The 27,615-nt window shown below is 39.5% G+C and overlaps 2 protein-coding genes across 16 annotated transcripts in view; both read left to right on the plus strand.

Moving 5' to 3' along the window:
- ablim2 (actin binding LIM protein family, member 2) overlaps positions 1-16,634 on the plus strand; it is an 88,518-nt gene extending 71,884 nt beyond the window's left edge. For 14 of the 15 annotated variants that reach the window (XM_040016789.1, XM_040016791.1, XM_040016787.1 and 11 more), the window contains 7 exons: positions 955-992; positions 1,181-1,280; positions 1,357-1,415; positions 7,277-7,337; positions 8,785-8,792; positions 8,912-8,992; positions 14,706-14,819. In XM_040016789.1, coding sequence (XP_039872723.1) covers positions 955-992; positions 1,181-1,280; positions 1,357-1,415; positions 7,277-7,337; positions 8,785-8,792; positions 8,912-8,992; positions 14,706-14,819 — 461 coding nt within the window. Of the gene's footprint in view, positions 1-954; positions 993-1,180; positions 1,281-1,356; positions 1,416-7,276; positions 7,338-8,784; positions 8,793-8,911; positions 8,993-14,705 lie in introns of all 15 variants that reach the window. The other variant, XM_040016778.1, reaches the window with a different exon arrangement.
- Positions 16,635-19,078: 2,444 nt separating this feature from the next.
- afap1 (actin filament associated protein 1) overlaps positions 19,079-27,615 on the plus strand; it is a 100,819-nt gene continuing 92,282 nt past the window's right edge. Inside the window, exon 1 of the mRNA XM_040016800.1 lies at positions 19,079-19,195. Coding sequence (XP_039872734.1) covers positions 19,171-19,195 — 25 coding nt within the window. The 5' untranslated portion in view covers positions 19,079-19,170. The remainder of the gene's footprint in view (positions 19,196-27,615) is intronic.

Here is a 27,615-nt window from a genome sequence, read left to right on the forward strand (position 1 = left end):
AGTGTGACGCAAATAATAAAAAGAGAATGTTTGCCTTTAGAGTAAAAGTTGTGCGTCACAGTTTTAACTTTTACTGCGAAGTTCTTTTGATTCTGGTTTGTGTTGCACCTGTTTTTGAGTCTCTAACAGCAGCCTCCACTAACTATTCTCCAATAGATATTTTTCCCAAGCAATCTGTGATTGCCAGGAGGTTGCCAATTGGTCCCAAGCCCTTTCTGACAGAGGTCATGTTGAAAGTTTTGCTATTCGGCGTTGCTTTTTTCAGAATTGTGAAATCGTTAACAGAGAGATTAAGGATAAGTATATAACAATACTATTACTTATAAGTATAAGTAAAAGTAATAAAATAATGTTGCACTTTGTGTTTTGCTTCCAGATGACGGTTTATTTATTTCAGTATTAACTACAGGACTGGAAAATTAAATTCACCAAATACAAAGAGTTGATTCTTTAGAGGAAATTGTTGCCCTTGGCCATTGACACATAAATTTGAAAGCTGAAGTTTGGTTCTTGAGTAAGATAGATTGTCAAAGCAACATTACGATTCTCTTCTGGCACAGTAATGATTCACAGGAGAGTTCATGGTCATCTGTCATTTAGCAAACTGGTTATAAATGTAAAGAAATGCTTTTGGGGGTCAGATCTAGCCATTTCTATCTATCCTCGTGAGACAAGGGATATACATACAGAGTTTTATGGTGACTAGACTTGTAGATGGCCAACAAGCCAATGTCCCACGGTGTACAGTGTAATCCTTTAGTTAAAGTATGAATTTTCTCCATTTTTGTAACATTGTGCTTGTGGAGCTCCCTGTGGATGCTCTCTGTGGCCGATGATGTCATGCAAGGGGTCCAGGGATTACTATTGGTGTTAATAGTGCAGCACAAGGGAGCCGAGAGAGAGATAATCCAGCACATTAACTGTCACGTCATGTAACATCTGACTGTTTTACAGCTTCTAGAACATCTTGGCAGGATGGTGAGGATAGCAAGGTGGGTCTGTGTGTACAGTTTCTGTCTTTATCCGTCTTTCCATATCTGTCTCTCTTCAAGTCATTTTCTTAAACTTTACAAATGTTGTACATCCATTCACTAATTTACTAACTCATACTTTGCCATCATCCATCACCTCTTTCCATCTTTCTGTCCTTTTCTCTCTGTCTCTTACTTTCTCCTTGTAGAGGACCAGTTGGATGATTTTGAAGAGTGAGATTGATGGTCAGATTGACATCGACCCCCGCAAATCAACCTGCAGTCTGCCCACTGACACTTCCCAACCTAGTGAGTATCTATTAACAAGCCAGATGCTGAACTAGAGCTGACATAAATGAAAATAATTGTCTTTGCTTTTTTTTAGATTTCCCTTACAATAAGTCTGCATCTTTACCTGGCTATGGAAGAAACGGCATCTACAAGGTGAGCAGACAGATTCTGATATAGAATGGCCACCAAGATGCACAATCTCAGATCTTTGGTAGATCAGCCAAAGATCTTATTTTAAAAGTGTCTAAGAAAGTCAGGTTTAATTTTTTAACAGGACCTGTGTTACTGAGACTTAGCACTGGAAACTCTGAACACTGAACAGTTAACGGTTAATGCCTAGCACCAAACCAATTCACATTTACAGATGAGATGTCCTCACCATAGTTTGGTGCTTCATTAACGCTACAGTCGCACTAGGGAAAACAGTGATTGGAGACTGGAGCATGACCAGAATTACTGTGGCAATGTGCAATACACTTGCAGTTTTGTTGCCTTTCAAGTGGTTACTTCGAAAATGGAGACCAGGTTTGTGACCACTCGCAGTCATTGCTGTCTTCAAAGCTATTTTTGTGCCTCAACATGGTGACTGGGATAAATCAGCAAAAATCACAAATATTTTACCGTCTGTTGCAAATTTCATGCACACAAATTCACATTAACTACTTACGTTCAGTGATCAGTGAAATTTTCACAGATCTGAAACAGAATTTCCTTCGCAAATAGTGACAGTAACTGTGAAATGACAGACTTTGCTTGTATGTAGGAATACCAGCTGACTCAAGTCCCCTCTGGCAAAGAGAGGTAAAACAGACAAGCTGCGCTTACTGGCACAGAATGACTCAGATTAACTATAACGTGTTGGAATTCTGTTTGTGTTTTTAAATTAAAGCAGTAATTTTCAAAACCTTGTCAATGGTTCTGATACTGACTGCAGTCGGCTCAAGTCGGAGCATAGTTGTTTAGAGACAACTTGCCTTCTACCAGGCAACCTGGCAAACACTTCACATTGCAGTCACCACAACTACTTGTGATCAGTGACCAGATTTGAAAAAATGCATTCAAATCAGTACCAACAATGGCTCCTACTTGCAATGAAGTTGCCATCCTGTTTCTACTATAGTTTAATTGAGCAAATATAGAACAAATAGATGTCTGGATCTGACAGCTTTTGCCATTTAGACCACTAGCTGGTGCTGTTTCCCATTCAGGGTCTCCATTTCTATGTGATAACACCATGGCTCTATCAAACCAACACTTTCCAGCCTTGTATAGCCTCCCACTCACTACTAATCAACTCAGGAAACCTCAGAGTAGCATATAAACCATTTAAATGTTTTGCTCTACCTTAAAAATCAACCTCCCTTTCCCCACAGCTTTGGTATCAAATTTCACAGGGCCAGTCAGTACCATTCAGTCCACACAGGCAGTGCTCTGGTTTATTTAGGACTTTGGGGGTAGTCTATGAGCCACTGATGCAATATAGCTGCTCTCCCTCGATGTTTGTTGATGGATAGAGGACAGACAGACAAAACAGAACAGAAGAGGAAATGAAAGCTCAAGAGCCACAATAGAGTCATGGCAAACTATATTGAACTATTTTTCACATGCTGAAATTATTGTTAACATGGTGGATCTAGTGTGCTACAAGTACAATCAAGTGAATGAGACTTACTATCATCGGCTGATTGGAGAGTTTAGTGGTGCACAGTGAGGCCAGATGTATAAAGAGACTTGGATGAGATGGTACGCTTGACACACTGCCTGCACAGAGTTATAAGAACAGAGAAAAAAATGCATGATGATTGCAGCTGGCAGGGTTAACAACAGTGCAAGTCTGACGAAGTTACCTCTGGTCCGAGCGTGGTGTCTTTAACATGCTGAGTGATGTTGAAGCAGTCTAACAGTAACAAAAATTCTGCAGAAAAGGGGGAGCTGTGAGAGTCAGTATGGACAATCCCCAAGGAGTGTAGAGGGACACAAGGGACAAAGAATCCGATTATTAAGTGATGACGTGACGAATCCTACTTCCGGGTCTAAAGTAGTCTGCGTTTAATATGGCTTTTGTGTTGTTAACATGTTTAATGTTATGTATTTTCTTCTATTTAATCTCAAAAAGCTCCTAAAAAAAGTCAGTGATCACCGTTGACCTCCCTCGGCTTTTATTACCACTAATCATTTATTTAAGCTCAGTTTTTAAAACCTTACGATGTAACTACAGCACAGCCCATGCAGCAGTATATGAATGACTAACCTCGTATTGTGGATGGATTATCTCAGTTGTTCTCCTGGCTGAAGTTTGGTCCTTGTACAGCATCCTGCCATGCGATTACATTTGTTCCTGACCACCGAGAACACTCACGTTAACTTTTATCGAGTGGAAAAAAAGTTAGCTTGTTTATATTATGCTAACATAGCTGTGTCGCTAGCGGTCACATAGCACATCATTATATACCAGCTAGCCAAACTTCAGTAACCCTACAAACGTCACTGCTGTTTAGTTTTCTGTCTTCATTTATGTTGGAAGTGATAAGAAAGCTGTACGTTTGAATTTGTTTCCAAAACCCCGCAGTCAGGACATGCTATATTGTATTTAGATAGAAGCTAGCGAGCTAACTTCCTGCTAACTTCTAACTCCGTTAAATGTCATAAATTCCATTTTCATGGATGCCTGGATGTTAAACTCAGTTGTTACACCTGGTAGAGCAGAACGCTGATCATTTTATTAAAGATGAAAGACTTTAGACAGTGTTTTAACTCTCAGTAATGCCACAGTGATCATTTGATACAGTGGGGCAAAAAAGTATTTAGTCAGCCACCGATTGTGCAAGTTCCCCCACTTAAAATGATGACAGAGGTCAGTAATTTGCACCAGAGGTACACTTCAACTGTGAGAGACAGAATGTGAAAAAAAAATCCATGAATCCACATGGTAGGATTTGTAAAGAATTTATTCGTAAATCAGGGTGGAAAATAAGTATTTGGTCAATAACAAAAATACAACTCAATACTTTGTAACATAACCTTTGTTGGCAATAACAGAGGTCAAACGTTTACTATAGGTCTTTACCAGGTTTGCACACACAGTAGCTGGTATTTTGGCCCATTCCTCCATGCAGATCTTCTCGAGAGCAGTGATGTTTTGGGGCTGTCGCCGAGCAACACGGACTTTCAACTCCCGCCACAGATTTTCTATGGGGTTGAGGTCTGGAGACTGGCTAGGCCACTCCAGGACTTTCAAATGCTTCTTACGGAGCCACTCCTTTGTTGCCCGGGCGGTGTGTTTTGGATCATTGTCATGTTGGAAGACCCAGCCTCGTTTCATCTTCAAAGTTCTCACTGATGGAAGGAGGTTTTGGCTCAAAATCTCACGATACATGGCCCCATTCATTCTGTCCTTAACACGGATCAGTCGTCCTGTCCCCTTGGCAGAAAAACAGCCCCATAGCATGATGTTTCCACCCCCATGCTTCACAGTAGGTATGGTGTTCTTGGGATGCAACTCTGTATTCTTCTTCCTCCAAACACGACGAGTTGAGTTTATACCAAAAAGTTCTACTTTGGTTTCATCTGACCACATGACATTCTCCCAATCCTCTGCTGTATCATCCATGTGCTCTCTGGCAAACTTCAGACGGGCCTGGACATGCACTGGCTTCAGCAGCGGAACACGTCTGGCACTGCGGGATTTGATTCCCTGCCGTTGTAGTGTGTTACTGATGGTGACCTTTGTTACTTTGGTCCCAGCTCTCTGCAGGTCATTCACCAGGTCCCCCCGTGTGGTTCTGGGATCTTTGCTCACCGTTCTCATGATCATTTTGACCCCACGGGATGAGATCTTGCGTGGAGCCCCAGATCGAGGGAGATTATCAGTGGTCTTGTATGTCTTCCATTTTCTGATGATTGCTCTCACAGTTGATTTTTTCACACCAAGCTGCTTGCCTATTGTAGATTCACTCTTCCCAGTCTGGTGCAGGTCTACAATACTTTTCCTGGTGTCCTTCGAAAGCTCTTTGGTCTTGGCCATGGCGGAGTTTGGAGTCTGACTGTTTGAGGCTGTGGACAGGTGTCTTTTATACAGATGATGAGTTCAAACAGGTGCCATTCATACAGGTAACGAGTGGGGGACAGAAAAGCTTATTACAGAAGACGTTACAGGTCTGTGAGAGCCAGAGATTTTCCTTGTTTGAGGTGACCAAATACTTATTTTCCACCCTAATTTACGAATAAATTCTTTACAAATCCTACCATGTGAATTCATGGATTTTTTTTTCACATTCTGTCTCTCACAGTTGAAGTGTACCTCTGGTGCAAATTACTGACCTCTGTCATCATTTTAAGTGGGGGAACTTGCACAATCGGTGGCTGACTAAATACTTTTTTGCCCCACTGTATATGGACCTGCAGCAGAGTTTAGGCCCAGACACGGCTAGTGACGTCAGACTGAATAACCGGATAGCTCAGAAATAAAGGTAGTTGAGGCTCTTGGGGATGGTAAACCTGAACTACCTGCAGTTGCATAAACAGCCAATGGTAGTAATAACACCATTAACACAGACTAGTGACCCCAGGATCACAGAATGGCAATGAAGTTTGTTCTGATGATGATATCGTCTTGTTGGTAGAGAACAGCTGGGATACAATGCTCACTGTACACAAACCTCTCTCGGGAACATAATGCACATAAAAGAGGTGACACATAAGTGGGAAAGATTTCATGATATCAAAGCATTCAGGAGAGAGGATAGGAATTCCAATACTGAATATTTAATAGTTACCTGTCATACTCTAATCATCTTTGACAGACCATAGTAAGCTAATGCAAAGCATCCAAGGAGTTTCAATATCCTGGCAAGATAGAAGCATCTTGGCATCTGTACGTTGCATTATGGGAATATAGCTTTTATATTCCTCTGTAGAGTTTTTTATGAGACAAAAGACTGATCTTTAACTAAGCTACATGCCAAATATTATGTGGACACTACTTATGTAGCTAAATAGATCTGACTTGTTGAGGAATGAACTTGAGACCTGGAGAGGTTGACCTTTGATGTCTGGTACCAAGGGAGCTAATAGTGATAGATTAGGCGTCTTACGGCACATCCCAATGAGATCAGGGTGGGAACCTTTAGAGGCTGAGTAAATGCTTGGGCTGCTTGTCTCTTTCCTTGGACCATAATTCCTAAATGATAGTTTTAAGACTTTGTGCTTTGGAGCGAGTCTCAATTGGTCATTTTAGGAACTGCCAGATACTTCAAGCAATACTGTCTTGGCTTGATTTCTCAGATGTTTAGGCTGACTCTTGGTTTAGTTACAGACACCAAGAAATTCTCTGTACACTGTATATTAGTTTTCTAGCTACCATACCATATTTTTCCACTTTGCAAGCATGATGGTAGGGCATATATTGCATTTCATGTTGTTGCATGGAGACAAATTTAACATGGAACCATTAGCTTCCTGGCAGGCAAGATAGCTAATTAACTAGTTACTTGTGTCAGATGTTAGATGGTGTGGTCTGCCCTTAGCTTGTGTGTTGCAGGGCTACTACAGTGAGATAGACAACCATTCACACTCACATTTCACACCAGTTACCACTTATGTGTATATCGTATATCAATATCCCTGCCAGTTCAGCTCCATGAATACCGATTTATTTTCAAAAATTATTTTTCTTATTTTAAAGAATAGTATTTGTTTTTCACTAGTTTTAACACTAGAAAATGGATTACTGGACAAACAGCAGAGACTTTACAATATCGGTCCCTCCTTGTCTCATCAGTTGGCTTTCAGTCTCTCTGAGCAATGTAATCCAAACTCCCTATCAGACGTGTCACATCCACTTCCCGTTGCTAACTCTGAAAGAATGTGAGCAAATCAAGGGCAACAGCTTTTACTAAAAGGCTTTCAGATGAACCCTTGCTTTGATAAAGAGCAGCAGTGTTCTTGGCGGAATGACACAGAATATCTGAATTATGGTCTAACTCTGTGTTTGTTTAATGTGTGTGTGCCCGCAGGCTGCTGAGATGATGGAGGATGAAGTGGACCCAGACTCCCAGAGCTGGGGAGGCATGAGAGGTGAGAGCGGACATGTATCTTCAGTTCTCATCAAGTTTTTAAAGGTTTTATCAGCAAAACACTCATATACAGCATAGCACATTACACCCAGTGCAGTCTATAGTGTCTTTTTTAACCATGCACGATCATATACCAACCAAGACTACCATACTGGAAGGGGTTAGTAGTATGACAGTTCTCTCACCTTTCTCACCTTACTCATTCTGACCAGGCTACAGCTCAACATCCTCTTTACAGTCTAGGGCTAGCTTAGCATCAGCATGGAAAATACCAAGGTGTCTCTTGGTCTCTGTTGGTATTCTCAGTCTGTTCATTAACACGTTTAATATGCTTTCTATCCTCTAAGTTTGGGGAACCACATAAATTATCTGAGTTTTGCTTGAAAAAAACAACCAGCGAGTCATCCTGGCAAATTTATGAAAATTTATTTTCCCTGTTTTTGACAGTTAATAACATCTGAGTGAAGCTGAAACTTGCTATTTTAACTTTGAGGACTAATTTAGAAATAAATTCAAAATCTTCTTTCCTGTAAAGAGTGCATTCATTAACTTGTAAATCTGCTTTTGAATACAGCCTGGCTTTGGGAATTTAAAAACTTTTTAAATAAAGGTGTTAAGGAAGTGTCATCTGATTACTAGATGATTCACCTAAAATAGAATTTCGGTATTGTAGTTGTTCTCTTACATGAGAACAGCATGTAGGTGGAGACAGTGGACGTGGGGGTTGTTGGGAGCCTATCCCATCCTCCATAGGGCAAGAGGCAGGTCACACCCTGAACAGGGTCTGTTGCAGGGCTAATACAGAGAGCCAGACAATCACTATTCACAAGTTAACCAATTAACCTAACCCCACTAAATGCGCGTTATCTGATTGGTTTAAATGCAGTTTTCACGTTGCTAATTCACTGTTGCAAAATCTCACAGGCTCCATCCCCAAAACTGAATGTTTCCTTCTAAAAAATATTAGCCAAGCTATAAAATGACACTAAATGGACCATATCATCTTTCTATGAGTCAGATCAAGGTTATTTTTACAATGCCTGATAACATTACATATATGTTGCGATCAAGCATGCAGAGCCCTGTTGCTTTGGCTCCAGATCAGTTACAAGAAGTAAGAGCGAGGAAGGATGATGTCATTTTTCCAGCTCGAAAAATTAGTGCTGTGTGTTTACCAGTGCGTGCGTGTACAGTCTTGGCTGTATCTGAGGCAAAGATTGAGTTGAAAGTATTCCAACCTCATAACAGTCTGTGTGTGTGAGCAGAGCGACCATTTCTAATGCTTTTTGACGCCTTTGAAACCCAATATTTTTGAAGAGATTTGGGTTCGCAAGTGTAATTTATTTTTAAGCTCACTTATGCTAGCTTTTATAATAGCTCTGAATTCAAATAAAAGATAACTGTTCCACCAGAGTAATTTCTTCTGTCTCTGTCTTTTCCCTCCTCAGAGTACAAGGTAAGAGTTTGCTCCCACTTTGCAAATATACTTTCATATTCTTGGCAGCACTGTTAGGACATTGGATTATAATTGTATTCCCTAATAAATCTCCCACAATGCTTACTTTGTGTTGCCAGGTCTACCCTTATGAAATGCTGGCAGTGACGCATAGAGTGAAAGTGAAGCTTCCCAGAGATGTAGACCGCACCAGACTGGAGGTGAGCTCTAATCTTACTTTCCCCTCTGTTGTTTCCCTCCTTCTATCCGTAGGTCGTTAACAAACCTGAGAAAATATGAAATTTTGGCTTACAGAATTTTGTCAAGTCAAGAATTTGTGGTTTGGGTAGGAGCTAGGCAGCTCAGCCAATGGGATAAAAGTATCAGCAAAAGCTTATAGAGGTGCCATCTTCAATCACTTAAGTGGTGAATAAACAATAAATAAACTATTTTGGGATTTCTCTTAGTATACACATTGTATGCTAAAATACAAAAGGCGCTTAGAAGTGAAGTGAAGTAAAATGTAACTTACGGTAAATGAAGTGTGTGTATTTGCTATCAGGATACATAATTGTATTTATTTACTTCTTTGGAGTCCGAGTCATGATCAATAATTACCTAAATCCTAGCTTCAAACACTCACACTAACCCTCTTTTAGACAACCAAAAACTACTCTTTTGGGGAAAAAAATATGTGTAGATTTTGATTTGTGTCCATTAGAATGATAGGGATGAAGGTTAGAGTCTTTATCAGTGATGATATAGACCTCAGAGAGTAAAACTGTTCTCCAAGACAAAGTAAGTAATCGTTGTAATTGACACAGAAGAAAAACTAGTTATACTTTTTCTAAAATAGTAATTTTTTGCTTTTCTCTAAAACATACGGTTAGGGCTGGGCACATCACCAGCGATGACTTTTAGAAACAGGTTAAGGTCTTGTTTTATATACAGTCTATGTCTGCAGACAGAAATCTGTGAAATAGTGGAATATAGGGATATATGCCTCTTTCTTGATTTTTTTTTTTAAACATCAACCTATATTTTTTTTATTTTTGGTAACTAGGAAGCAGAACACTACTACAGAGACACATAAAGACTGATGAATTAAACAAATGAATCTTTGAAACAAACATGCCATGCCTGTCATTAACACTCTGCCAAAGCCAGAGCCAGTATGGCTGAGAAAAAGACGAATGACATGCACAGTCCGACCTTGATTTTGTGGCTGCTGATAGGTTTTAAAATCTGGTGAAAAATCAGAAACCAGAGGAGACAGATCTGCAACATCGGTTTATTAATGTTTCGATTTTTAAAAAGACATCTTCAGCATTTATATATAAATGTAATGGAAGTCTTTATTTATTTGGCCTCTGCAAGAAAATTCTTCAAGTTAAAGAAATAATCTGCATAGTAGAGTACATCTGGGGATTTTATGAGAAATATAAGTATAATTTGCAGTAGTTTAATTTAATTTGGTGCCAGGTCACAGCAAGTTTAACACACATATATGTCCTATAACTATAATAAAGAAATAAAGTGAAATTGGACTTAATGTCCCAGAATAACCAATTTCCTGCTGCTGTTATTATTACACAACCCATTTAAAGATTCAAAACTTTCATTAAGTTTGAGCAGCTGAAAAAAATGAACTGTTTTTGTCTCTAAAAGAACCCATTTAAAAAAAATCCAATTGTGGTTTATGTTGGGGTTCAGAGCTCATGTTTTGCAGTCCTCGGAAGAGAGGTTTTGTCTAAAAAACATCCTCTGAAACATTTCAGTCTTCAGTAACCCCACTATGAGAGTTCACTGTGAGGCTTTCAGTTAACAGAAATATTGTCCCAAGTGGAGTCTGACCATATTGAGGTTACTGAGGATACTCAAGAGATTCCCTCTGTGGTTGGAAATACCAGACTGGAGTCCTATTGTCAAAAGTGTGTGCAGAAGAGAAACTGTTTGACCTGCGTTTTACCCACCACTGATCCTTGACCCCTAACTGTTTTAGGTTTAGCCATACTAATCAGCAGCTAAAAAGTCAATTTTTATATGATGGAAACATATAAAAGTGAAAAGGGGAAAAAAACAAAGAAAACTATTCTTATGCACGTTTAAACCATACACTGCCTGTAAAATGTGTCTTTTCGGCTAGTCTCTCTTGAAGCTTGGGTTGCTATATTAAGTACCTTTTACTATTATTGTAGCCAAATATTTAAAGTATTTTCCATTTATTTATTTCTGAAAATACAGAGAATCATTGTAAAGAATATTAATGTTCTTTCTTTAACCTCCTAAGACCCGAACTCTTCCACGACATGCATTATTAATTTCTCTGTGATATTTGGGCTGATTGGGGCCCGATGAATGTAAAAACAAAGAATTACCAGATTTTTTTTTTTTTTACCTTATTTTTGTTTTTAAGAAAAATAAGAGCCACATATGAGGATATTCATCTAAAATGTTCATTAAACAGTAGCACTACAATGTCCTCGTAAGTAGATATCAGGCCCGTGTAGAGCAAAATTGAGTACTTTAGTCTAAATAACCCAAAATGTGATGTCCACATATGTGGACGCCAGGTCCTAGGAGGTTAAATATATTTAACAAAAATATTGCACATAATTAAAGGCTCAAACTCACATCAATAAGCCTGTTGTGATTAGGTCAATTAAGCTACCTGACCCATGCAACACCTCAAACTGACAGGTTTTTAATTGCTTTAAATTTATTTTGATTTAATTTAACTTTGCTTGTAGTCTTAATGAAAAGTAAAAGATGTAAGTACACACCGCATGTAGTTCTTGTGCCACGGAAAAATGTAAATTTAGGAGCACAAACTGAAGTCCAGGCTATATAAAAATTATAGAAATGCAAGAAAAAGGAGTTCCAAGTTCTTTGAAATAGTAAATAAATGGATAGTAGCACTTTTCCATTTGGGCACTCAAAGCTAATTCACCCACACATTCATGCAAGTAATTTTTTTTTATGCCTAAGCACTCATAACTGAAGAATGCAGACTGGAGGAGCTGAGGGATCGAGCCACTGACCTTCCAAATAGCAGACGACTCACTTCACCTCCTAAGCCAAAGCCAACCCCAAATAGGCCTCCAGATATATTTGCTCATGTATTATCTGGATAAACACTGATGACTCTGTTATTTAGCTAGTGTGTGACCCTCTGTAAGGATGCCCGTTAAAGTGTAAACCCGCACAGTTAGGTCCATGTTGGAGTGGCTATAGCCCAGGAGGTAGGTCAGCCAGTAATTGGAAGGTGTCTGGTTTGATCTCATGCTGCTCCAGTATAAATGCCAGAGTATCCTTGGGCAGAGAGTGTAGTCCTATACACCTCAGAATAATCTGGCTACTTCTATCAGCAGTCATGTCATCAATAAATACTATTTCCTGGTTCCATTGGCAGCTATACATGGCTATGCCATAACCTCCACTGTGTTTGACAGATCACGTGGTATGTTTCAGATCATGAGCTGTTTCTCTCTTTTCTTCATGTTTTCTAAAAACCAAAGTTTTTGCAGCCTCTCTGAGAGGTGGAATTTGGTTTTTTCACCAAAAGATAACTTCCATCTCTTTCATCATAATCATTTCTTTGGACCTCATACTGACATTTCAGCAAAAAGCTACAAAATACAATTCTCATCATAATCTCCAGATTATACGATCTTGTTATACAATTACAAGGAAATAGACCTCACTTGGCCATTAAACTACTTGCAGTTGTCCAGCTACTCTTGAGCCTCTGGAAATGGGGGAATGTGTATAAAATGGCTGTAATTTTGAAACAGTTGAAGCAAAACTTGTGTTAAAGTTGTTGAATTAAAGCTGAAAGTCTTTGGATTCAACCTCTTTAGCAGAATACCATTCAGTGATGTCACACCAGGTGTTTTGCTACTGACAGCTAACAGAAAACATGTTGTGTAACATACTGAATGGCATGAGTCATTGGTTTTACAGTTACACACTGTGATATGAAATGGGGAAGAGTATCCTCCTTTTTCATACCACCAGTGTCATTATCCTGTCAATTTGGCAGGTGAAAAATTTAAGGCACCTGAACATTTTTACCTCGGGGTGAAAACCAAACCTTCTGTTTGCTGATATAAACCAGGTGATTGGCTGTTTCACAGAAATAGCTTTACCTAGCTCTTGATAGTTGGCGATCGTGGTTCAAGAGTTGGGAGTTCGCCTTGTAATCGGAAGATTGCCGGTTCGAGCTCAGCTAGGACAGTCTCGGTCGTTGTGTCCTTGGGCAAGACACTTGGCGCCAGTGTCCGGCAGCCTCGCCTCTGTCAGTGCGCCCCAGGGTGGCTGTGGCTACAATGTAGCTTGCCAGTGGGTGGATGACTGGTTGTGTAAAGCGCTTTGGGGTCCTTAGGGACTAGAAAAGCGCTATACAAATACAGGCCATTTACCGTTTGATCACAAAAAACACACACCTGCAGTGCACAGTGCAGGAAACATTTTATATTAAAGCTACCTACGCTCTGTTTCTGGGTTTAAATCAATGCCATGCAAGTTTTTGTTACGCTTTTTTTGTGTCTGTTTTTTAGAGAGAACTTAGTGAGTGTTGGCAACATGAGGTTTTAGGATAGGAGTTTTGGTTGGAAGAACTTATAAGGGATAAAATTCAAAATACTGTATTAAACATCAAGACAGAAGGCAATATTATGCCTGTTTACTGTGTGTGCACAACACAGACATGTCAGGATGTCCATCTAATATATGCGTCCAGGCTTAGACATGAAGCTGATACAGATTAATAAAAATTATGCTGGCCAAGATCCAGAGATAGTACTGCTTCAGTTAGAAATTAATTTATTGTTCTATTGATTAATCAGTTTGAGCAGCTCAATGGCAGCACATTGCATAGCTTGCACTGCTGTGAAGGCACCCTTAATTCTGAATGATACATGTGTTCAAGCAACACAGGTTACTCTATTTTTTGCAGGAAGTGAAAAAAGGTCATCATGGGAGTCACCCAACAGCCTACACCTATTACAGCATAACTAAGGAAGGATTCAGGGTCACCTGATCCAGCCCTAACTATATGCTTTAGCAAAAAGGAAAGTTTGAAGCCTAATTTTAAAAGTAGAGAGGGTGTCTGTTTACTGGATCCCAACTGGAAGCTAGTTTCACTGAAGAGAGACCTGAAAGCAGAAGAGTCTGCGTCCCATTCTACTTTTAGATATCCTTTGAACCACAATTCTGCAGTCTGAGAATGAATGATTGATACTATAAGGTCTTTAAGATAAGATGATTATTCTCATTATTCAAGACTTTTTATGTGATTTTAACCTCCTAAGACCCGAACTCTTCCATGGCATGCATTATTAATTTCTCTTTGATATTTGGGCTGATTGGGACCTGTTGAATGTAAAAACAACGAATTACCAGATTTTTTTTTTTACCTAAATTTTGTTTCTACGAAAAATCAGAGCCACATATGAGGATATTCATTCAAAATTTCGATAGAACAGTAGCAGTATAGTGTCCGCATAAGTGGATATTAGGCCCCTGTAGAGAAAGGTTAAGTATTTTGGTCTAAATAACCCAAAATGTGATGTCCACACAGCCTAGAATACACTAGGCTAGAAGTAATATATGCATGAACTAGTTTTTCAGTATCGTTCTGAAAGAAAAAGTTTATAATTTTAGAGAAAGTGTGCAAATGGAAGAAACTGTTGATGAAAAACAAATATATGACAACTATTTTGCTGAGTTTAAAGATCTTTATGGTACAAAATAAATAAAAGTACAGTTGTGGTCAATATGTCTGAACATCTTGTCACCCACTTTGCTTCTTTATCATTAAAACGCCAACCACCACCAGTGTTTCCTTTGGTTATAAGGTTCACAAGAAGCTGCTGGTATTACTGTTGTCCACTTAAATAACAATGTTTTTTCTGCCACAATTTCCTAATCCAGAGACATCTATCTCCAGAGGACTTTCACCAAGTGTTCGGCATGACCCTGGAGCAGTTTGACCGCCTGGCTCTCTGGAAGAAGAATGACATGAAGAAGAAGGCACGCCTTTTTTAGACAGAAAAACAATGCTAAACAAAATCTCAAAAAGTATCGGGAAGAAAACAAAATACAAAAAAAGCCCCATCGGAAATATCTATATATGCACCACCGTGATACTCCTTCTTCCTACTTTCCACCTCTAAAACGCCATGCCTGTGAAGCCACAGAGGAACCCTGCGAGGGCACAGTTTCACAAAGCTGCGGCGGGCATCTATAGCTTTTTGTATGCAGTGTGGTCCAAATGTTTGACTGACAACCTTATGGAGATTGAGGAGCTGTGTTTGCATGGCCTGTGCTGATGCTCCTTGCCTCCTATGTGGTTTTTGCATCGACCCCTGACCCTCCCATATGCCAGTGCTTTCATACTCCATAAAAAAACAACAGCTTTTTCCAATTCTCATGCAGGCCTTCCTCCAGGTTTCTGTGGTTTGGAATGTTTTATGTGCACCTTCTTTTAATCTCAGTATTGACTTGTTTCTGTTTCTGTACAGAGTTTGTTTTCTCTTTGTGAGGTTTTGCCATCTTGTCTCTTTCTACATATCACCTGTTTGCTGCGCTGCCTTTTCTCTCTTGCTGTGTCTACTCCTTGCAATAGGTTACTGTTACATATTCAAGACAGTTCGTTTTTACACCCTTGCCATTACATTAGGACAGTGAAGAGACTGTAGACATTCACTGTTCAAGCATGTCAAGGTCAAAGACAGGGATAAAAAAAAAACAAAAAATATGTGATGTTTTACTTCAAAACTGTCAAAAACCACCTCATCATCTTTTGTTTTTGGTTTTCCTTCTTGTTCTATTCAATCAGAGAAGTTGGCTACATAGTTTTGATATGCGTGCTCTGGTACATTTGAATGTGGCTCCATATCTCACGCAAGCCTCTCATAAATCAGCCCAGATAGAGTAGCCAGGGGCTGGATAGCAGCCACAACTCTGAATCACAGTCAGCGAGAGGAAGAAAAGGAGGGGTAGAATACAGAAGGTTTCAGGGTGTACAAACATGTCAAACATGCTGCATTGCTAGGGTGACGTGCACTCACATGAAAAAAACAAAACAAATACAATTATTTTTATAAGCTATTTTTGACTTCTGAAAAGGATCATTAAACCAGTCAGGAGGATGCAGCTGAGAGATTCATCTTTTTTCTTTTTTTTTTTTAACAAAATAAATCCTTGCAGACTAAGCTTCACATAACTGCAGCAGACTTAAGCTGAACAAGAGAGGTTTTGTTTGATTTTAAAGTCAATACTCTAACTGTATTATATCTTCTCAGCTAGAGAGTTAACTCTTTGTATGTTTGTTGTTTGAAAGTATTGTTGCGTACAGTAATAAAGCTATACATTCAAGCTTTGCTCGACTTTCTGGACCGTAAATCGATCAACTTGCCAACTAACATACTGTAACATGTATGTAAACATATACTGGATATATATCAGATTTATCTGTCTGCCATGGTGTATAACTCTTAAGGCATGCATGAGGATGGGAAATGGGGTTTGTCAACTGACCTGATATAAGAAATGAATGACAACATTATCATAAATGTGTTTTGAGTGATTGATTCTTTTCTGGTCAAATGAAGTGCCCAGCTCAGCTCCTTACATTAGCTTGTGTTAGGTATTTATTTAATTGCAATACCGGGGAAGGGATTTTATTTTTGAAATCTTGAGTGTTGTGTCAGGGAAGAGTGCTTTTGAAGAGAAACATATCAAATTTTGAGTTTAATCTGAGTGTCAAATGTTGCTCATGTAAGTAACACACTAACTGTTGTCATGCATTGCCATGTCTTCTTTCTAATATTCATCTGCTATTAAAGTGCTTTATCCAAACTACAGAGTCACTATGGTTTTAAGTGCTTACAACTGTGAGATTTTAAAAGCCCTTTTCTAATGGATACCTTCAAGTAAGCGGTACGTGTGTGTGTGTGGGACCATTGGTAAACCTTCTGCTAGTGCTTAGTATATCAGTCATAATCATTTTTAACAGCAAATATGTTTTAATGTAAAGAAAACTCCTCACTAGTTTTTCACAAAATAGGTTTCTTTTATGTCACAAATGCAAGTGGTTAACATGAAAATATTAGCAAAATCTTGAAATGTCTGTCTCGTATCTTTCTCTATCTAGTGACTGGAGAGTCTGCACTGTGAACTTGCAAGGTTGACAGCAACCTCGCCTAAAACATGTAAAGCATTTCCTGTAACGAAAGAAAAACTCCCTAATAAGAGAGCAACAGTAGTTCTTTATCATTTTGAGCCTATCTCTCTACTCTGTTACATATTGCACATGTACCTACGTGTGGTACTGTGTGAGAGTGTGTGTGTGGCAATTGTGATCGCATGTGGGAGCCTGTCTTGGCAGCCTCCCTAGATGCTGCCTAGCCCCTAACTACAAAAAAAAGAAAAAAAGAAAATCTCAGCTGCTGTGGCTCTAGCTGCTGGCGCTGCACACCCAGAGCTCGGCCAGGGGGCCCTCGCTGCAGCGCTCCACCAGGCGAGTGAGTTCCTCCGGACATCGTGGGCCTCTGGCTGTTCCCGCTAACGCCAACCGTTGTCTGGCAGAGGGTCGTCTGTGCCATATATGTCTATGTGTCAGGTCAAGTCTTAGACTCCCCTTAGAACATTTCAGGATCCTCCAGGTGTTGGGCCGCACTCCCTGCCAGTGCCTCAAGCCCCCACCCACTGGTGCATTGGTGGTTCCCCAGTGTCCTGTGCTGGATGCTCAGGTGTGTTTGGTATGGATACCAAAATTTGTAGTATCGCACAGCACTACATCAACACTCAGTAACTCTGTAAGTCTACATGGCCTCCCATTCACAGTTGCTTCCACTTTGCAATAATACCACCTTTTGTTGGAATTTTCGTAGAACATCAAGGAGGAAAGAAAGAAATTCCCAAACTGTTACAATACCATGGTCAAATTCAACAAGCTCTTTCTAAACTTCTTAGGGTTCATGAATTTATTGTCAAAGAATTGTGGTTTCATTAATATTTATTATCCCTTCTAGTTAAATCCAAACTGGATGTGCAGTGCCTTTAGGGGAGATCCAGAGATCTGTTGCATCAATAAATAATTTCCTTAGAGACTTAATTAGAAAATGAGCTTGTTCTATTTAACATAAACTATCCAGCCAATCACTACAAGTCGTTTTCTCCGTCCTTAGTGTTCAGCCTCACATTCAACTCACTATATGCTCTTTCTTTTGTCTTTGCCACTTCTCTCTTTGCTGTATGACTTGCCTTCGAGTACTCCTGTCTACTTTCTCGGACAATCCTACTTTTGCTTTGCTAAGATATTACTTTGAATGCCTGCATTTCTTCATTCCACCATCAAATTTTCTTGTCTTCTTTTTTCTGTTCAGAGGATTTTCTTTCTTGACAGTTTCCCCCACCGTTTCTGCTGTACTTTCCCAGTCATTTGGCAATTCTTCACTTTTTACTCAGTTCCTCCCTGAACTCTGTGCAACATCTTTCCTTCAACTTCAACCATTTAATCGCTGCCTTCACTCTCCTCCTCTTCTTGACTTTGAAAGTCATGCTACAGATTAACTTCCAGTGCGCTCTAGCTACATTCTCCCCTTTGATTTCCAACTATAAACTCACAATTCCATCTGACGCTCTCTTCGACTCCACAAACCTATTCACATGTTCTTCTTTCAAGATGACTCCTACTCTATTTCTCTTCCTATCTACACCATGACGTAAGGCAAAGGAACGTAGTTAAAGATATGACTGTAAAAAAAAGACTATAAATGGCAAATAACTATAAATATTGTCTCTTTTTCTTACGTTTAAAAAAAGGATATTATAGAATTATTTTCCCCTTTAAAAATTGTCTCATTTCCAGAAATGGACCTGATGATGAATAAAAAAAACTGTCAGAAACACAAGCTTTATAAAATACATGGTATTGTTTTGCTAAAGGTTAAATAATTTTCCTAAACGTATTTTTTGTTTTTGAGATGAAGCCTCACAAAGTTAAATACTTTCTAGTTATTTATCTATGTTTTAAGATTAAACATTAACTGAGCTCTATAGTTTCATAGTTTGTGTGGGCAAAGAGCAGCAGATTTTTTTTAGTTTTTTTTTTTAGGTGTGCTTTGGTGCTCCAGTGTGCTGCGACTGTATATGCCAAACAGCTTTCACTTGCTTTCACACACTGGCTACACAACACGTTCTACAGGCCCACGTGGCCACGAGACCCGCCTCCCGCGATACAGCCTGCGATTGGACGGCGCTCCTATCACTCACTTCCTATCAGAACAGGGTGGAGGAGACGGAGAGGGGGTGCTTGACGGGTGCACCCGCCCTCCCTTTATTGTGACCGGCTGGAGAGGAGTTATCAGTTATCCATGTTGTCCGTTGTAACATGGATAAGGAGAAAAACGACAAAGGTAAGCTGCTGGATTCAAACGACCTCTGGTTGTAGACTTTATTTAACGAGTTGCTCCCAGTTCGTCTGGGTGTGTTGCTGAATTCATTCAAACAATTGATGGAAGCTGTGTGCTGGGCTTTATTTACTGCCTACATTTTTAAATAACGCTTTAATGACACTAAATTCCTATTGGTTCGTTTGTGATATTTACTGTCCCCAACTCTCTGTAGTTGTACCTTTTAGTAGTCTTTTGGTGCGTGCGTGCGTGCGTGCGTGTGTGTGTGATACTGTGTAGTGACTACGCTGTCTTCAGTTGCATTTACTCTGATATTTTCATTTCATTTTCCTATTTAGACATTTTAGTGTATTTTCTTTAAAGTATTTTTACATGTTTTGTATTATTGGTAAATATTAAAGGACATTAGAATAAAGCTACAAAGGGCCATGTGGTAGCACAGACGAAGGCAGGAAAAGGAGGAGGCAGGGAGAAAGAGGTGTGATTAATTGGTAGACCTTGGGTGTGTGATGCCTGTGTTTGGATACTGCAGGCTGCTCTCAGCATCAGCAGCCCTGCAGGAGGAGGAGGAGGAGGAAGGAGGGGGTGAAGAGGGGACCAGCTGGGAGCATGGATCTCTGTCAGCTTTCCCAGCTGTGACTTCCAGACAAGTGGTCGTCATTGAAATGAAAAGAGCAAAGAGAGGCCAGTTAACAGACTGATTCATTAAATTAAGATTTCTCAACATGAAAAAAACGCTCGGGAGAAAGTCGTTTAAGGCAACGTTACTGTTTTTTAATCCACTTTTGATCGATTAGAATGATATATCCAAAGAAAAACAAGTTTATGTTTATCAATGTATTTATGGTTATATGCCATCTAGAATCCAAACATATCAGAGGTGATTTCCATATTCGTTTTAAATTTTGAACACATTTGTTTCAAGAGGGTTAAGACATTTTGCTAGTGTTGCCTTGTGTCTTAAAGAGACGCACAGGCATCAGCTAATCTGGCAACCCCCACCCGGATGCAGTTATTCAAATACAACAGAGCAATTAGACAGACGAAACATGAGATGAAGAATAATTAGGATGGAACAATTAATAGGATTAAAAAAGTCAGCTTGCACCGGAGATGACTTCTAATAAAAATGATCCCTTTAGTCACCTTTGAAAATGTTGAAATTGTAGTGATCAGTTACTCAGCCAGTTTGAAGAAACCCCAAATCAGCTGTTTTGTATATTAATGTTCATTTAATGAAGTCCTCTAAAATTTTTACTTTTTTACTATTTTTTACTTTGTTCCTCAACAAACAAATCTTTATGATGACCGATTCAAAGATATACTTCAAATGAGAAGCACTGATTCTGTTTCTTTGTCTTTGTGTATGAAAAGTTGTAACCATTTTACACACGTTCATGTTCACATTACATTACATTTGAACAGTCACCACATGGTTTAAGTTTTAAGAATTTCACAATTTTTAACTTATTTCTTTACTTCTAATCTGGCGTGTCTTTATCATTCTGTGACATTAACCGAGGGAGAAAGAACGTCAGAACAAATGACAGAGAGAGGAGAATATTTCCAGATATTATTACATCCAAAGAACCATGATAGACATAAAAGGCCTCGAGTAGTTGCTGTGAACAGGGGTTATGGCCAGTAATTCCTTGCCTATTCTGTCATTTCCATGTTAATTTCTATGTTTACAATTAAAAGCCCCCCTATTATTTATAATACTATTAATTCCACGGCTCAAAATCCTATTTAGTAGTAATTTGTTAGTAATTGAGTTATTTAGGTTTGTGAGTTATAAGTAGATCAGTGTTTACAAATAACAGAAATCATATTAAATAACAACCAGTATAAATAGCTGATGATTATATGAGCAGCACCATATACAGGATGGGGCCATTGCCATCTACAAGCTGTGTACTTTAGACTGCTTTTCCAGTCTGTGTATAACTGACAGTTTGGTACCCATTTGATATTCAAATAGACACATATGCTGTGGTACCTAAAATATCAGTAACCCAGTAACCTTTCAGATAGCAGGCATCATGCTGGCCTACACAGACATTTCTGACTTCTGTTTTGTTTGTGGGTTAATCATGTACAGTTATTCCCAGACTCCTTGCTTTTTTTAAACCCCTGTTTGTATCTCTATCTGTCTGATTTTTGTTATGTCCTGGATTAGTTCAAAGGACAGACCAGCTTCCCCACAGCCAGTTACTGTGTGACAACAGACAAAGGCAGGCAAACAATCTGTAAACATCCTGTAGACTGAATGGAGCTTTGAGCCAACAATGTAACCTGCACATGCGGAGGAAAGGTGAGAGGTGAGATTTGTAGCACACACTTTGTAGTTTCACTGGAGAGTTTTAGAATTCCTACAACAAATGTTACTAATAACTGGAAAAAGCTATTGTATAATGGCAGAAAGAACCTTAGTGAACTGGTATACCAGTTCTCACCACTTGTTATGACTAAAACAAAGCAGCGTCTGAGAAACTTGTCAAAGTTTGCCTTAAGTCAGTGAGGTGTTTACAGTTAATGATTTAAATTTGTTTTGTTGCTTCAGTTGAACATGTTCTAGGGCTTAAAATATAGTCATTAAAGAATAGGAGTAAGGCTTCAGTCTTAGAAACCAGTCAGCAACTACCAGTCGCTAGGAAAAAAATGTCTTCTCTGTTGTTGGTAGTCACTAAGTGAAACTAGTCACAACCCTTACTCACGCAAGTTGTGAGTGAGGGTTGAGGCAACTGAGAAGGAATCTGTAATTGCTCACCTTTATGTGAGCAATTTCACATTGCAACTGTCAGCAGTCACTCACCAACCAGCTGGGGGCAGCAGCTGGTCTCCAAGCCTGTGAATGAATCTTCACCCAGTTTGGTTCAGGCACAAGGTCACGATTTACTTACTGGTTGGGTTAGGCATTAAACCCTACATCGTTAGAGTTTAAAGACCAAATCATTCTTCATTTACTTACATAGTTATAAATGCAGCTGCCTGTAAGCTGCAAGGATTGATAAACATTGTTCAGCTTTCCTCTTTTGTCCATTGTCCAGACTGCTGAGGCTATAGCTTAACAGAAACCTGACTCTGGCATGAAAGGCATGACGACAACAACAGAAAACAAATGAAAGAAATAGTAGTCACCAGTATTGACGGTGTATGTGTGAACGAGTGAACAGTATTCTGCCAGACTGGTGAAAAAAAAAGAGTTCCAGTGGGACAGAGGAAGAGCAAATATTGATCATTCAGAAACACAGGGCCCAGGTGTCTCCATTTACCCTGATGCTATGTTCCCCCAACTACTGGAACAGCCTGAAGAAACACACATAAACAGGACAGAGCAAGAGGGAGTAGTGTAAGGACTCTTGACTGATGACTAATTAAGTATTACCTTAATCCAACGTAGTGTTTTTGTTGGTTTTTAAAATTCCTTTACATGCAAGTTCAAAGAACCCATTAGTCCTTCGCTGGATGAGGTACAAATACTGCCACGTCTTCAACGTCCTAATGCAGATTTTGTCATTCTGCTGTTATCTCTCAGCAGCCCCTATCTGAATCATTCAGAGGAATAATTATAGCTTGAACTATTCCTTTGCTCACTTCTAAGAATGCAAACTTAAAAAGTCCAGTATAGCAAAATTCCAACGAGGAAAAGTTCAATGTAATATACATAATCTTTGGCATATCTTTTCAAACACTGTGGTTCATATATTTATTCCTATTTACACTCACTGGTTTTGAGTCTTAATTAACTCAGCTCTGTTAATGCTGTTGGTTCTGCTAGTGACATCATCACTATTGGACATCTGGGTCTGTTTGGGTTTGTGTGTTGAGGTGTAACAATGCAAGATATAATTCAAGCATGCACGATACATATTTATCTTGTTACAGGACTCAAACCACTGCTTTATTTATTTATTTTGGGTTTCCTTGATCAGGTAAAAGTCATTTTCTAACTAATCGGTGTGCCCTCCTTGTTTAACTTTGAACAGCTGTGTTTCTTTTGACCTCTCTTCTTCTTCTTCTTCATCCTCAGCACAATTTCCTTTGTCCTCTCTTTTGTCCATTTCCTCCTTTTGTTGGTTCTCTCTCTCTTAAACCCCCCAACCCCCACCTTTGGTATGTGTACCGTACTGTGCTTAGCTTTAGGCCAACATTTCCAGTCTGCTCCTTATCCTCCAGTGTCTCTCTCAGTTTGTATAAATCTCTGTCTTCAATCCTGCCTGCAGGTGGGGACTCTACACTCATAGTTAAAAGTCAGGAGGAAAAAAAGAAAAGATGAAATATTTGCTCTGCAGTGTGTGTCTGTGTGTAGTGAATTACAACCTGCTAATGGCCTCAACAAAGAAAGAGTCAATTATAGTCAATGACTGGATCTTGAATCTGAATCTGAAAAAGTTGCTAACAAGCTCTTAGAGCAGAACAATACGTCTAAATAATTGTTTCCAACCCGAGGAGGCATCCACAGAGCACAGCTGCCTTCCTGCCTCACTCTCTCCTGATGTCTGCTTCTTCTGGCCTGTCAGCGCTTGTGAGAAGACTGAAAAGAAATGAAAGAAATGCATGATTGTAATGCCTGTGCTGCGCAGATAGACTGCCTAATTTCAAGTCGGGACACGGCCGGGATCTGCAGCTCACAAGTAATGTGTTTGGATAATTCAGTGTCTGTCAGTATGAGCCCAGAAAGCCATCATTCCTTTTCATTGCTTAGGTGGTGGTTGCTGGTGGAGGTTTGTAGCAAAACTGAAACATCTATTTATTTGACAACCAGATGTTTTCCAGATATTCAATTTCAATTCTATTTGTGGAGGAAGAGTGGTGTATGTTCACAGCGTTGTACAGCGCCATGAAAAAGTATTTGTTCCTTCCTGAGAGCCATAGTTGCCTATATTCTTCACCTTATCCCTGCATGAATGATTCAAGCAACCCATCTGCAATCACACTTAAACAGGCACATACACAAATGCTTACATCAACATTTGTTCCAAATGCACTCATTTACGTGACCACGCACATAAACTGAAATCCTATATTTTCCAACAACTCTTTAAGTAGCGATAAAGAAATATAGAAAATAAAAATGACATTGGTGAAATAGCAGCAAAGTGTGTGGCACCTGAGATGATCATCTTCTAGGTGAGCGATTGAAGCAACTATGAGTGAGATTGCAGATCTATTGTCACGGTCCTGGGTCTCCTGACCCAGCGTTTTTAGTTCTTTGTGATTTTTTTGTATTATTGTACTTGTGTGTGATTTATTCTATGGCTTCTAGTTTTGATCTCTTGCCCTTCATGTCTCTCTGTGTCCCCTCTGTTCTGTGTAATTGTGTGTCTTTGCATGTTTGAGTTTCTTGTTTTCTGTCACTCTGCATTGTGCATTATGTTCTCATGGTTGGTTTTTTGTTATTCTCTCTAGTCTAGTCTCTTGTGTTCCCAGCTGAGTATTTCCCTGTGTATTTTGGTTCTTAGACCTCTGCCTTATGGTTTATGTCTCTGTATTTCTTAGTTGCTGTCTCCACTGTGTCAAGTTCGCGTCTCTGTGTGATACTTCCTGTTTTACTTTGATGGTCCGTGTCTCATGTGAATGCGTCCTGCTTTACTTGTCTCGTCAGTCCTGATTTCTCCCAGCTGTGCCCTCCTTCTGTGTCTCATTCCCCTCGTTACTTCCCAGTGTATTTAAACCCTGTGTTTCTCTGAGTCAGTGTCGTGTTGTCCCTCATGCTGTGTGGATCTACCTGTGTCTCTCTGTGAGTTTTCTAATTTCCCAGTTTAGATTAGTTTGTATGTTTTTTCCCTGCCAGCAAATAAAGCTGAGTTTTGAGTTCACCTCCCTGAGTCTGTGAGTCCTGCATTTTGGGTCCAACTCCTGCCTGCCGCACAGCGATTCATGACATCTATGACCTGGTAGAAAATACCAGAGCCATTTACCAAGAGGCTCTGGTGAATCTGAGCCCTAGAATATCAGGTTAATTAGTGATGGGCCATGAATGTGAGGCTGATAAAGTGCTTGGAGTGTATACACTAAAGCACTATTAGGAATATAAGGTGAAGTCTGATGTATAGTGTTTTGTCAGTTCAGTTCAATTCATTTCAATTCAATTTTTATTCTTACAGCACCAAATCACAGCAACAGTCACCTCAAGGCGCTTTATATTGTAAGGTAGAAGCTACAATTATACATACAGAGAAAAACCCAACAATCATATGACCCCCTATGAGCAAGCAGCGACAGTGGGAAGGAAAAACGTCTGGCAGAACCAGGCTCAGGGAGGGGCGGGGCCATCTGCTGCGACCTGTTGGGGAGAGAGAAGGAAGACAGAATAAAAGACATGCTGTGGAAGAGAGCCAGAGATTAATAACAAGTATGATTCAGTGCAGAGAGGTCTATTGACACATAGTGAGTGAAGAAGAAATACTCAATGCATCACGGGAATCCCCCAGTAGCCTGTACCTATTGCAGCATAACTAAGGGAGGATTCAGGGTCACCTGATCCAGCCCTGACTCAGTTTTAAGCCTAATCTTAAAAGTAGAGATAGTGTCTGTCTGCTGAAAACTCTGCCTCCCATCCTTCTTTTAAATACTCTAGGAACAACAAGTAGGCCTGCAGTGTGAGAGCAAAGTGCCCTAATAGGGTGATATGGTACTACAAGGTCATTAAGATAAGATGGGCCCTGATTATTTAAGACCTTGTAAGATTCTGAATTCTGGATTTAACAGGGAGTCACTGAAGGGAAGCCAATATAGGAGAAATCTGCTCTGTCAGGACTCTTGTTACAGCATTTTGGATTAACTGAAGTCTTTTAAGGGAGTTTTTAGGACATCCTGATAATAATGAATTACAGTATTCCACCCTAGCGGTAATAAACGCACAAACTAGTTTTTCAGCTTTACTCTGAGACAGGATATTTCTAATTTTAGAGATAGAAAAGTGCTATATAATGGCCAGTTCATTGCATATTTGTTTTGGTGTTATTCATATCCGTATTAAATTATAAAGTTCAGTGTGAAGTTTTCTATGTTTGGTGAATAACTCTAACAAAATGTGATGTAAGTGCAACAGCTGGTTGAACCAACATGAATAAATGCTACAATCATCATTTTTGATTTAACTTGCCGTATTTAATTTACTAGAACAGTAAGTCCATTAATAAAGTAGCTTTTATAAATTTTATTTTAAATCGCTGAGCTCTTTTTAATCCTGTCTTTTAAAGATTTCAGTATATTAATGAATTAATTGATTATTTTAAAGATGTTGTTCCCTTTAAGGGTCACCACAGTGGATCATCTGTCACCCTGTGCTTTGCATCTTCCTTTGTAACACCAAATCTTCCTTTACTACAACCATGAATCCTCTCTGTGGTCTTCCTCTTTTCCTGCTGTCTGGGAGCTCTATATTTAGCATCCTTTGTCCTGTATATAGGCAGTATAGCCACTATCCTGGTGTTGGCCAGAGGGGCCGATGGCGCGATATGGCAGCCTCGCTTCTGTCAGTCTGCCCCAGGGCAGCTGTGGCTACAACCGTAGCTTGCCTCCACCAGTGTCTGAATGTGAGAGTGAATGAATAGTGGCATTGTAAAGCGCTTTGGGTGCCTTGAAAAGCGCTATATAAATCCAATCCATTATCATTATTATTATTATTATCCCTCCCCTAAATCACCCCAGTCTCGCCTTTTAACTTTGTCTGTAAACTGCTCAACCTGAGTTGTCTCTCTGATGTTGTTTCTCATGCCATGTTCATTTTGTTTACTACCAGTGGAAATTGAAGAAGTCACTTGGATAAGTGACAAAATGTTTCTACCACTGAAAACACTACGTTTGAATTTTTTTTTCCGAGTTTTCCTGATTTTCTTACCTGGATGTTTGAGAATGCAGCTTTCTTTACAAACTCAGTGATGCTGAAAAAAACTGTTCATGTATTTATTACATCTAGATTAAACTAGTGCAATTCAGTATTTGATAAAGCATATATCTAAGGTTGGATCGGGTGACTGTGAACCCTCCCTTCGTAATGCTGCAATAAGTTGAGGCTGCTTCTCATGATATACTGAGCATTTCGTCTTCACTCACATTTTTTTAACTCTATGTGTTTGTACAACACTTTGCATTTAATCATTGGATATGATTACTTTCTAGCTTCTATCATGTCCAATCAGTTGCAGCAGATGGGTGCCCTTCCCAGAGCCTGGTTCTGCCAGCAGTTTGTTCCTGTTAAAAGGGAGTTTTTCCTTCCCAGTGTCTCCAAGTGCTTGCTCATAGGTGGTTGTCTGATCGTTGGACTTCTTTCTCTATTATTGTAGGGTCTCTAGCCTACAATATAAAGAGCCTTGATGTAGCTGTCAGTGCTTTTACTACAGCTCTGCACATCACCCCTGTTCTTGTACCAGTACGCGTCTCCCTCATTTCTTAGAAATCCTCTCACTCTCCAA

Source organism: Simochromis diagramma, unplaced genomic scaffold (assembly GCF_900408965.1).
Source record: "Simochromis diagramma unplaced genomic scaffold, fSimDia1.1 OVJJ01000695.1, whole genome shotgun sequence".
NCBI lineage: Eukaryota > Metazoa > Chordata > Actinopteri > Cichliformes > Cichlidae > Simochromis > Simochromis diagramma.